This window comes from Babylonia areolata, chromosome 6, assembly GCF_041734735.1.
Source record: "Babylonia areolata isolate BAREFJ2019XMU chromosome 6, ASM4173473v1, whole genome shotgun sequence".
Lineage (NCBI taxonomy): Eukaryota > Metazoa > Mollusca > Gastropoda > Neogastropoda > Buccinidae > Babylonia > Babylonia areolata.
In genome coordinates, this window is record NC_134881.1 from 5137581 (window position 1) to 5150080 (window position 12500).

Sequence of the window (12500 nt, forward strand, 5' to 3'; positions counted from 1 at the left end):
GGTTGACGTCAGACGATTATCAACATGGCACAGACTCAAGGCAGCAAAAGTGACAGCAAAACACATGTGATGGAAACACGAAAGAGGGGAGTACAGGCCCATATGTCTCCGCAGAGCTCCACAGAAATGACTTACGATGATCCGAATTCTCCGAGCTTGGAGGCTACTGCCACGCAGTTTATGTTAGAGTTCGGAGTGACGAAAGGTTTCACCATTCACACGTTGACTCATATGACAAGGCAGCAGCTATCGGAATTTCTCCGTGATTTCTATAGCAAATTGAAATCAAGACTCGAAGACCAACCGATTGGAATGAAAGATCTTCGGGAAGGTCTGCATAGATACTTTTTGAGAGAAATGGCGGTAGATATCGTTCGGGATAAGACTTTCGAACTTGCCAACACTACGTTTGACATCGCTCTTCGATCAAACACAAGCTCGCGTAAGTGTCATCGTATGCGAATAGACGTGGAGGACTTGCGCAAAATCTATTTTGGTGACGCCATGGACTTGACCAAACCGGACAGTCTTCAGAACAAAGTGTTCTTCGATGTGAACTTGTACATCTGTAATCGCAGTAAAGATCACTTGCGATTGATGAAGAAAGACGATTTCGAAGTCTCCACGGATGTGACCGGCAAGCGGTACGTGTGGCTCAAGGAACACCCGAAGTTCAGCACGGGTACCGACAAGGAGTTCGACGGTTATCAGATCGGAGATCGCATGATGGAGAGACCAGGTAGGTGCCAGTGTATACTCTCATGATTTCTCCATATGCTTTTGATAATGGTAATAATACTTTAATAGTCATTATAATGATGATGGTTAAATGCACCCAAATTTCTCCCGTAGGAACACAGTGGGAGCGATAGTAAAATTAATAAGAGGCAAGAGGTAAAGGGGTGGATATATTTCCTCCTTCTCTACTTCCTTATCCTTCTCTCCATCTCTCTGTGGATCTGCCTCACTCTCAGTCCCAGTCTTATTTTGGTGTCATATACTGTACCATGTGAAACTGATGCAAACTCAGTCTTTTGTCAGTGTCATACTTTTTTTGTTGTGTTTTTCATTCACATTTTGTTCCCATGCATGTATTGTTCCACTGTGTGTGTGTGTGTGTGTGTGTGTGTGTGTGTGTGTGTGATACTGTTTATTTGTGTGTGTTTGTGTTTATGCGCATGAATTGGTGTGTGTGTGTGTGTGTGTGTGTGTGATACTGTTTATTTGTGTGTGTGTGTGTGTGTGTGTGTGTGTGTGTGATACTGTTTATTTGTGTGTGTTTGTGTTTATGCGCATGAATTGGTGTGTGTGTGTGTGTGTGTGTGTGTGTGTGTGTACGCACTCATGCTTGCAGAAGAAAAGTTTACAACATATTTCACATTGCTCATATTTTAGTTTGTTATTTATTATTATTGTTAAAAAAAATTTTTTCTTACAAGGTCCAGACTTATTGTTAGAGGTGGGGATGGGATGAAGGTGTTGATCTGGAGTATGATTTTTGCAAGCAGGCTCATACAGCTGAGAAAAAAAAATCAGTTTCTTTCTGTGACTTGTAAGTAGTATGACAGAGAAACAGACAAAGAGAGAAAGTAAATGACTAAGTATTATGTCATAAGGAGGAAGGTGGCAGAATGGTTAAGACACTCATCCGCTAGTACAGAGTCTGTGAGGGTCAGTGTTCGAATTCTGCTCTCGCCCTTTCCCCCAAGTTTGACTGGAAATTTGAACTGAGATTCTAGTCATTTGGATAATCATAAACTGAGATCCCATGTGCAGCACACACTTGGCACACTTAAAAAAAGAATCATGGCCAATAGAATGTTATCCTCTGGCAAAAATCTGTAGAAGAAATTGACTCGAATGGGTGCGCAAATATATATTATATATTTGTATTTGTATTTCTTTTTATCACAACAGATTTCTCTGTGTGAAATTCGGGCTGCTCTCCCCAGGGAGAGCATGTCGCTACACTACAGCGCCACCCATTTTTTTGTATTTTTTCCTGCGTGCGGTTTTATTTGCTTTTCCTATCGAAGTGGATTTTTCTACAGAATTTTGCCAAGAACAATCCTTTTGTTGCCGTGGGTTCTTTTACGTGCGCTAAGTGCATGCTGCACACGGGACCTCGGTTTATCGTCTCATCCGAATGACTAGCGTCCAGACCACCACTCAAGGTCTAGTGGAGGGAGAGAAAATATCGGCGGCTGAGCCGTGATTCAAACCAGCGCGCTCAGATTCTCTCGTTTCCTAGGCGGACGCGTTACCTCTAGGCCATCACTCCACATTTAGGCCTGTCTTAGTGCTTTGGGTTAAGGTGCTGGTCAGGCATCAGCCCAGCAGATGTGGTGTGGCATATTTACAAGTCTAAATGCATCGAGACCTCCTTCTGAAACTGAAACTGAAACTGAAACATGTCACAAGTACTAGCATGAATGACTGGCAAGCATGTATTAGTCTGTGTGTATTATACATGATATATGTATGGCTGTGAGAGCGCACATTAGTGTATTTCATTCTGTTTGCCAGAGAAAGAAGCAGGAAATAGGTCTGGTTACTCTCTCTCTCTCTCTCTCTCTCTCTCTCTCTCTCTCTCTCTCTCTGTGTGTGTGTGTGTGTGTGTGTGTGTTCTTCAGTAATGTCTTCTATGAAAAATGATATTGATGAAATAATTGAAAGGAAGGGGAGAGAGAGAGAGAGAGAGAGAGAGAGAGAGAGAGAGAATGGTATGTTGTGTGCATGGATGTGTGTCAACCATGTCACATTTTGCTGTATGTGGTTATACTTAATTTGTTCATCCTGATAAGGATATGGAAATTTGTTGTATTGGACAAAGAATATTGGTTGAACGAATCATATTCAGATTCCCAATAAAACTGAAGAAGAAAATACACAATCGTCTACACAATATGTACTAGAGATAATCATATACTCTGCAGGAAATCAAGGGATTTTTTGTTGATATTATTTGTTCACAACATTAGATGTATAGTTTAGTATGATATTCAACTTCATCTTCTTGCTGTCATTGTCTCATTGATAAAAATATATGTATTATATATATAACTTTTTTGGTTACTGGTTGCAGAATGAGAGGAACCAATTAATGAACTGGTGCATGTAGGCGTATTCATTAAAAGCTGTAATCTGTTATTTATTGACATTTATCTCATCATGACTTCCATTGTATTCATTTCTTTCTTTAACCTATAAAAAAAAAAAAAAGCAAGAAAAAATAGCACTCTGTCCATCTTTGTTGGAGAGAGAGAGAGAGAGAGAGAGAGAGAGAGAGAATATAAATTCACAATGAAAGTTTGTTTTTTTTCACACAAGATATGATATGTTTACTATATTGACGAAAACACACACACACACAAAAAAGTGAACAACAACAGCAAAAAAACATATTGATATTCTCACACAAAAATGCTAAATTCTTGGAGTGCCTGGAAAAAAACAAACAAACAAAAAACAAAACAAAACAAAAAAGTAGAAAGTCGTGTTTCAAGTCATAAGTCAGGATTCAGAACGATTAGTCAAAAACCGAGAAGATGCCTGGAGATATATAACACTCGAGATCAAATTTGTGATTTTTCAGCCTTCAGCAGTTGATTCCCTTCTTTTGATGATGTCATCTGTAATGTCAATAAGACTGAAATCTACAGGCATGGCAGTCAAGGGGTTAATCATAATTACTATGTGATAGAGTTAGTTAGCTTGGCTAGGAGCTGGCTGTGATTTATTATAAGATATATTTAGAGAATTAGCACATCCAATGCTCACAGCGCGAAGTTGTAACAAGGTACACTTGGTGGTAAAGGGCTGTGGTTTGGGGATGGATTTAATTTGGATAAAAAGAATTGTAATATTAAAAGGGAATAATTTTGGATCAATCTTGTGATGGATCTTTATCCTGTTGTAAGAATATTGTCAAGGATGGTAATCCTGTCGTTGATTAATGAAAGATCAATGTCCTGTCAGCGACGCCACTTTTGTAGCCGTGTACCGAGTGGTTATTCAAGGGTACGGCACAAAAGACTTAACTAAATGTGATTGACTGTATTAAAGGATACTGAGAAGAATTCACGCGCACAGGCCAGGAACATATAGAGACCAGTCACAAATGGGTTTTTCTATTGTTTTATTTACAATAGTTATGAGAACATAAAAAGAGAAAACTAAGAAGAGAATAGAAGAGAACATAAAAAGAGAAGACAGTGCCTGGAATGACACAAACAAATGTCAGTAGCACAACATGTCGGCACAAGTGAATAATAAAGCACATGTATACATATTACATGGAAAGACTACCACTTGATAATGCATATGTGTGAAGACCAAACACTGACATTAAATGACATTTCTAATACATTTAAATAGTGCAGTTAAAGTGATTGAAGCTATGCTGATTTAGTGAAAGTACACTGACAGTATAGATTAGGTAAAGCTTATACTGTGTCAAAGTGACTCAAATGAATCAGTTTATCATGCTGCACTATACTGGAGTAAACCGTATAGGAGAGCATGATAACTAAATTACAATTAACAGACTGATACAGATCAGGTGGTTTTAACCAATAACTGATATTAATCAAACACTATCTTGTAACCACCACAACAGAATACTACACACATCTTAGAGTACTGAGCATCAGTGAAACGCTGACCTTCATCAGTGACAGCAAATGAGAAAGAACGCATCATATGCACCCACTAGAATATTCTCGAGCAAACTATTAGTGTCCAGAGACGTCACTGACTGTGACGTTAAGAAGAATCAGATGGAACACTGCTCCAAGCATATGACGACATGGCAATTATTTAGATCACTCATAGCTGAGCTGTGACTAACATGTCAAAGCAATAACTGAACAAAGCAATAACTGAACATACTCATATGAACATAAGTACTGTGTCGAACAATACAATTTACAAATCAACACATTCTACACACTAGGACTCACAGCGATACGTAGCGAGATGTCAGCCGTTGTGAGAACACACACGACACACACTCACACTGCCCACGACGCAGCAAGAGAGAGAGAGAGAGAAGCTCTGGTCAGATGACTGACCAGGTATGAAATGACCACTCATCACTCACTGTGCCAATTTATGCAGGTTAAGCGGACTACAAAGACAGTCACGTGTGCTGCAAAGCAGATCGGTACTAATCAGGCCAAATCTGACGACAACTGTGTTTCTGACAAGGTGTTCAGTGACAGATTTCTAAATGATTTCTGAACCGATTTATGTCGGAGAAGTTGCGAAAGAAGGAGCTCAACACCTGCTTTATAATGAGTATAAAATGAAGTGTTGGTTATTTAAGATAAATTTATAATCTTAATTTAAGTCACCTGAACAGGGTCAGTTTTAACGAGCTCGTCGCTGAAAATTACAAACTGCGTTAAATCAGTTTAACGTAGGCAAACACAAATGGAATAGACTTAAAGAAGGAATTGCGATGATTCTGCCAGTGTATAATACTTGTAGTTTACTGATCTGACAAAAGAAATATTAGTTAATTACCGTGAAGCAGAAACAAATTCCAGCTCAGCCAATAGCGTACCGTGATGCGACACTGGTTGAGCCGTGAGTAGGTTGTCTGGCGAGGACAAAATGATGTAAGCAGCTTTGCGTTCAAACTAGGAGTGATGTCACACAATCTGTGCGCGGGTTAGTTGGGAAAAAAGTTGTCTGATGTAGCTCGTGTGTGAGCAGTTTTGGAGCAAGCATAGCGCGCTTGGTCACAACTATATAAAGCAAGTGTACCAAACCAACACTTGACAATCAAGATTGATTTGAAATCTAGAATTCAATCATGCTACAGGCTTTGGTTCTAGTGCTTTCTTTACATTGTTTCTCTTGACCTTTCATTCAAGGTTGAAGGTTCCAAGGCTCATCTCCCTTGCATTGTCTGCTGTGATGATATGTAAATATTACAGTATATGTTCCTTTTTATTTCCACGGTGACAAGTTTATCATTACAGTTTGTTCCTTTTATTTCCATGATGACTTATCAATACAGTATGTTCCTTTTATTTCCACGATGATTTATCAATACAGTATGTTCCTTTTATTTCCATGACTTATCTGTTATCAATACAGTATGTTCCTTTTATTTCCATGGTTATTACAGTACGTTCCTTCTTTAATTTCCATGATGACTTATCAGTACCATCTGTTCCATTTATTTCCATGATGACCTATATATCATAATGTTCCTTTCTTGATGACCTATATATCATAATGTTCCTTTCATGTGACCAGGAGATCCCAAGTGCCCAGTGCGGTCCTTCCTCAAGTACGTGGAGCACCTGCACCCAATGACGGATGCCTTCTGGCAGCGGCCAAAGCGCAATGTCAACCAGTCGGACTACGTTTGGTATGACCACTCGCCCATGGGCACCAGCACGCTCAACCGCATCATGCAGCGCATCTCCATCATGGCCGGAATGTATGAGAGCTACACGAACCACTCCATCCGTGCTTCTTACATCCCCCTGATTGAGAGCATGTGTGCCGAGGCCCTATCGTCAGGCGGTGGCACTCATCCCCTGCAGTCGTTGCCGCCAGACCCCCGCCCTGTGGGTGAGGTGCACACGCCGAGAGGCAGCACCAGCAGCAACAGTATGCTCCAGTCGCAGGACAGTCGGGCAGAGCCAGATTTCAGTTCCGGGGAGGATTCATCATCGGTCACCTCTGAGCAGAAAGATGCGGAAGACGATGTCGCTGATCCGAAAAGTATGTTTAGTTAGTACAGTGCGGTCAATTTGTGTGGCTCAGGGTATTTGAATATATGGTGTGGTGGCCTAGTGGATATGCGTCCGTTACTAGGAAGCAGGAGAATCTGAGTGCACAGGATCGAATCCCACACTCGGCAGTATTTTCTACCCCTCAACTAGATCTTGAAATTTTTAATGGTGGTTTGGATGCCAGTCATTCAGATGGGACATTAAATTGAGGTCCTGCTTGTAGCATGCACATAGTGCACATTGAACTAAAAGAACTCACAGCAACAAAATGGTTGTGTCTGGAAAGATTCTGTAAAAAAAATACACTTTGATAGGAAAACAAATCCACTTGCACTTTGCAGGCAGAAAAAAAAAGAAGAAATATGTGTGGTGCTGTGCTACAACACGCTTTTTCTGAGGAGGGCAGCCCATATTTCACGCAGAGAAATCTGTTGTGATATAAGAGTAATACAGTACAATACAGTACAGTACAATGCAAATACGTAATATATCAATAAACTTTCTGAGGATATATATATGGCATCAGAGAGCATGAATGTGGAAACCAGAGATGCGGTTTACATAATTTGATGCTCCGACTCCATCTTTTTTTTTTTTTAAACACATAAATTTTGCAGGAAAACAATACTTGTTTCATTAGATTTATCAAATTTTGTTTGTACTGTTAAATGTTCAGCTTGAATTTTATTGCATCACTCTTCCTTGGTGATTGTGTTACCACTAGGCCACTACTCCACTATTATTTTTAAATTTTTATCTTGATAAGTTGATACCTATCTCATTTGAAATAGGGAGCAGATATCTTCAGAAGAGATAGAGCTGGAGTGAGTGAGTTGATAGCATACATGTTTTGTGTACAGTATGCATGTGTACACTGTATGTAATACTGTTAACAACATGTAATCATTTAATTAACTAGTAGTTTTATCAAAGCTACATTTGGAATAAAGATTGAAGTCCTCCAGTGAAGATGAAATATACTTTTAATATACTCAGGTATTTGATGTTTGTTCTTTATCCATCATGTAATGGTCATTCATAGGTGATATGAAAATGCAGTCTGTGCATCGGAACAGAAATTATTTGCTGTTTTTTAAAGACAATTATTAATGATTAGCAAGCAATAGAACTGGAACTTGTAGAAATCTGGTTAAGAGACTTGGCCAGAAAAATACACTGAAGAATATTTTTTAAATGGACGGAAAATGAATGCTTTCAATATGCTGCCTTCCGCTTTATAATTTACATTGTGATTATGTATTATGCATGGAAAATTTAAGATACAAGTAAACATTAAAAATGTTCCAAAGATTATTACGACATTATTTTATATTACAGTATTTAAAAAAATTTGTTCTGCCATCATCATTTGTTCGATCACCATCTGAAAATAGTATTAATTTCAAAACAGATACAACGCAACATATTAAATGTTCCTGTTATGTTTCCCTTTGACTGTTCGCCTAAAGGTTTACGGGAGGCCAAAATGAAGGTGCTGGAACAGATTCAGAACGTCACAGTGCGAGACATCCCCAAGTTTGTGGACTGGCTGAAAACTGTCCGTGTAGAATATCATGGCGACAGGGGTAATCGTAAGTACTTACGTTGCATGGCTTTGTTGTTTTTAACCCCTCCACTGCTGAAATGAGATCAGCATGGCATGAAGTTGAAGTTTGAATGCTGCATTTTGTGTGCTTTGAGTGGTGCAGTTTGTTTTGGTGAGTAAAAACAGAGCAGTGCCAAGACGGAGAAGTTCTGATATAGAATGGTGACTGACATCCAGACTGATAAAGAATGGTGACTGACATCCTGAGTGATAAAGAATGGTGACTGACATCCAGACTGATAAAGAATGGTGACTGACATCCTGACTGATAAAGAATGGTGACTGACATCCAGACTGATAAAGAATGGCGACTGGCATCCAGACTGATATAGAATGGTGACTGACATCCAGACTGATATAGAATGGTGACTGACATCCAGACTGATAAAGAATGGTGACTGACATCCTGACTGATAAAGAATGGTGACTGACATCCAGACTGATAAAGAATGGCGACTGGCATCCAGAGTGATAAAGAATGGTGACTGACATCCTGACTGATAAAGAATGGTGACTGACATCCTGACTGATAAAGAATGGTGAATGACATCCTGAGTGATAATAAATGGTGACTGACATCCACACTGATGAAGAATGGCGACTGGCATCCTGAGTGATAAAGAATGGTGACTGACATCCTGAGTGATAAAGAATGGTGACTGACATCCTGAGTGATAAAGAATGGCGACTGGCATCCTGAGTGATAAAGAATGGTGACTGACATCCTGACTGATAAAGAATGGCGACTGACATCCTGAGTGATAAAGAATGGTGACTGACATCCTGACTAGCGATAAAGAACGGTGACTGACATCCTGAGTGATAAAGAATGGTGACTGGCATCCTGACTGATAAAGAATGGTGACTGACATCCTGCGTGATAATGAATGGTGACTGACATCCTGACTAGTGATAAAGAATGGTGACCAACATCCTGACTGATAAAGTGATATAGAATGATGACTGACACGCAGACTGATAAACATTGGTAACATCCTGACTGTAAGCTGAGTCTGATTTCAGTAAGGTTTAGGGTCCTTCATTGAGTAGCAATGGCAGCAGTCAAGTGGTTAAATTCCTTTTAGGGATTAAAATTTTGTTTGTGTGTGAGTTTGTGTGTGTAATTCTGTACTGTGAATGTACATGTATATATTTATTTGTGTGTATACTTTTGAGTTTGACATTGCTTTGTCATCTTGTTTTTACTGTGTGTGTTTTTGCATGATTCTTTTTTTCTTTAAAAAAAAAGAAAAGAATTATTGTTATTTTCCTTTGTTGTTAGTGCTATGCTTTTTTGTTTTGTTTTTCTCATGCTTGACCTGTTCTTGTCAGTTGTGCTTTGTGGACTTTTGCCTAAAAGAAATGTCTGCCATAAAATGATAAAAAGTCTTCTAAACTTCTGTTGTCAGTGTATGTAATAGGGATGTGCGTGTATGTGTGTGAGCTGTGTGTGTGTCTGTGTATGCATGCAAAGATTATAGAGCATATTTAGCCTGATATATTTTGCTTGTTTATTTATTTATTTATTTATTTTCTATTCTTTTATTTTTATTTTTTTGATGGATCAATTTAACCAACTGATCAGACTGTCCATCTGTATCCTTTGATCTGTATAGTTCTAAATCTGTTCGTCTTCATTAATTTACAAGTAACAATTGTTTTATTTATTCATATACTTACTAATATATTTGTTTGTTTAATTGTATGTTTGAAAATAGAATTGCCTCATGAACAAGAGGTTCTGTTCATTCAAGACTAAATGGTACAACATTGTTTAGATTTCAATAGTCAGAAGAGTGGAAAGAAAGGAAGAAAAATAATGCCCCAGAAGCAAGGTTTCATTCTCCCTGACAAACTTCTTCTTCTTCTTTGTTCATGGGCTGCAACTCCCACGTTCACTCGCATGTACACGAGTGGGCTTTTACGTGCATGACCGTTTTTACCCTGCCATGTAGGCAGCCATACTCCGCTTTCGGGGGTGTGCATGCTGGGTATGTTCTTGTTTCCATAACCCACCGAACGCTGACATGGATTACAGGATCTTTAACGTGCGTATTTGATCTTCTGCATGCATTTACACACGAAGGGGGTTCAGGCACTAGAAGGTCTGCACACATGTTGACCTGGGAGATCGTAAAAATCTCCACCCTTTACCCACCAGGCGCCATCACCGTGATTCGAACCCTGGACCCTCAGATTGAAAGTCCAACGCTTTAACCACTCGGCTATTGCGCCCGTCTCCCTGACAAACAGTCAGTTCATTATTTGTACCATTACAGTAAATCATATTTTACACAGTAAATTACACTTGAATCCATTTTCACCATGGTACAAGCCTTTTTAAGTTCAATGAATTTGTTGTACCATTACAGTAAATCATATTTTATGCAGTAAATTACACTTGAATCCATTTTCACCATGGTACAAGCCTTTTTAAGTTCAATGAATTTGTTTCTGCCATAGTCCTCAACTGATCCATCCGCACTGTGTACAGAGTACACTCATAACCATGATCTGTAGATTATAATACACAGATCTGTGAGTTTTAAACACCATAGCATTGTCTATTATATAATTACTTATCTCTCCTTAGCAGTGTGATGGAGGCTCCTGTCATGAAAAAAAATTCTTTGTCTCTCTTTCCCAGAATAATTCACAACCCCCCCCCCCCCCCCCACACACACACACACACCCCACACCCCCGCACGCACACACACTGCAATCTTTGTTTGAAGAAAAATGTACACCTCTTTTGGAAAAGGGAACATGAGCATTATTTGTCATTTGTAATGGTTGATTGAATGTTTTGCAAATTGTTGGAAAGGATACAATTTTTTTTTGGTGGGGGGGGGGGGGGGGGAGGCAGGGGTGGAGGTTAGGAATGTAGCTTTTATTGTGGCGCAGGCTTGCATAGATCTTTCAGTCAAACGACCATGTTAAGAAAAGAATGACACTGTGTTTGGAAAAGGAATGATTCATCTACCCCTGTTCTTCCCACACAATATAAATGATATGATAAATGATGATAATAATGATGAATAATAATGATAATGGGTATGAATTTACAATGCACTCTACCTTCTCAGCACAGGTGGCCCAGAGTGCTGACATACAACAGATACAGATAATACTGATTTTATTTTCTTTCAGAAATGCGAGTGCTGTGCAACCCAGTGGACAAGCACATAGTGGACCTGTCTGCTCACATGAGCAGTCCCTCCTCCTCTGAGCGTCACCATCCTCCGTCCATCCTCCGCCAGCCCAGCAAAAGCCTAGACCCCCTCCCCCACCACCCGGACATGAACAACGGCACCCACAGCGACTTTTCCCAGACCATCTCCATCAAGCAGGTGGAGTTCCGCTCATTTGGCGACACCTACTGCTCCCTGGCGGAGCTGTCGCCCATGAAGATCACCATCCCCACGGAGGACACCCTGCTGGTGTCGGGGGTCCCTGACAATGTACAGCTCATGCTCCACAAGAAGCAAGGGGAGGCCATCAGCACCTCCAAAGAAGCCATCGCCGACCGCATCTTCTACTCGGAGAACGAGATGGATGTGGCAGAAGTGGCGGCCCACCTGGGAACGTTCCGTTCACTACAGCATCAGCAGCAGCAACAACAACAGCAGCAGCAGTTGAAGGAGGACGTGTCCGCGCCCCTGGTGGTCCCCTCACACCACCCCCTCCCCACTCCCATCCCCACCATTGAAGCTCCCTCCCGCACTGTGGGGGTCACCACCACCACCAACCACCTCACAGTCCCCCCGCATCACCGCCCCCCGGTGCAGCAGCAGAACTCCTTTGAGACGAAATCCAAGAGCGAGCTCATCAAGACCAAGAAGTACAAGTCGGTCACCTACCGAGAACCATCCCCGGTCCCCGATCTCAAGCGGGTGTCGTCCACGGGAACCCCGATCCTGAAACGGCAGGCCAATGTGGTGGAGTCCCCGTATGGGGACGATCCGCTGCCCAAGCGGGCGCATAGCGAGGACCACGGCAGTTCTGTGTACCCCCACATGAGGCGGGAGGAGTCGCTGGAGGCCCTTCGCCTGCGGGCTGACCGTCTGGACGATTCCCTGAGGATGCATCAGGAGATCCTGCAGAACTCTCCCCTGCTGAAGAAACAGCTGGATCGTCACGGG

The 12500-nt window shown here is 40.9% G+C and overlaps 1 protein-coding gene across 2 annotated transcripts in view; it reads left to right on the forward strand.

Moving 5' to 3' along the window:
- Window positions 1–27: 27 nt before the first annotated feature.
- Window positions 28–12500, forward strand: part of LOC143282682 (uncharacterized) — a 27477-nt gene continuing 15004 nt past the window's right edge. The window contains exons 1-4 of one of the 2 annotated variants that reach the window (XM_076588355.1): window positions 28–739; window positions 6268–6741; window positions 8222–8344; window positions 11509–12500. The exon at window positions 11509–12500 is cut by the window's right edge and continues 15004 nt beyond it. In XM_076588355.1, coding sequence (XP_076444470.1) covers window positions 70–739; window positions 6268–6741; window positions 8222–8344; window positions 11509–12500 — 2259 coding nt within the window. In that variant the 5' untranslated portion in view covers window positions 28–69. The remainder of the gene's footprint in view (window positions 740–6267; window positions 6742–8221; window positions 8345–11508) is intronic. The other variant, XM_076588356.1, reaches the window with a different exon arrangement.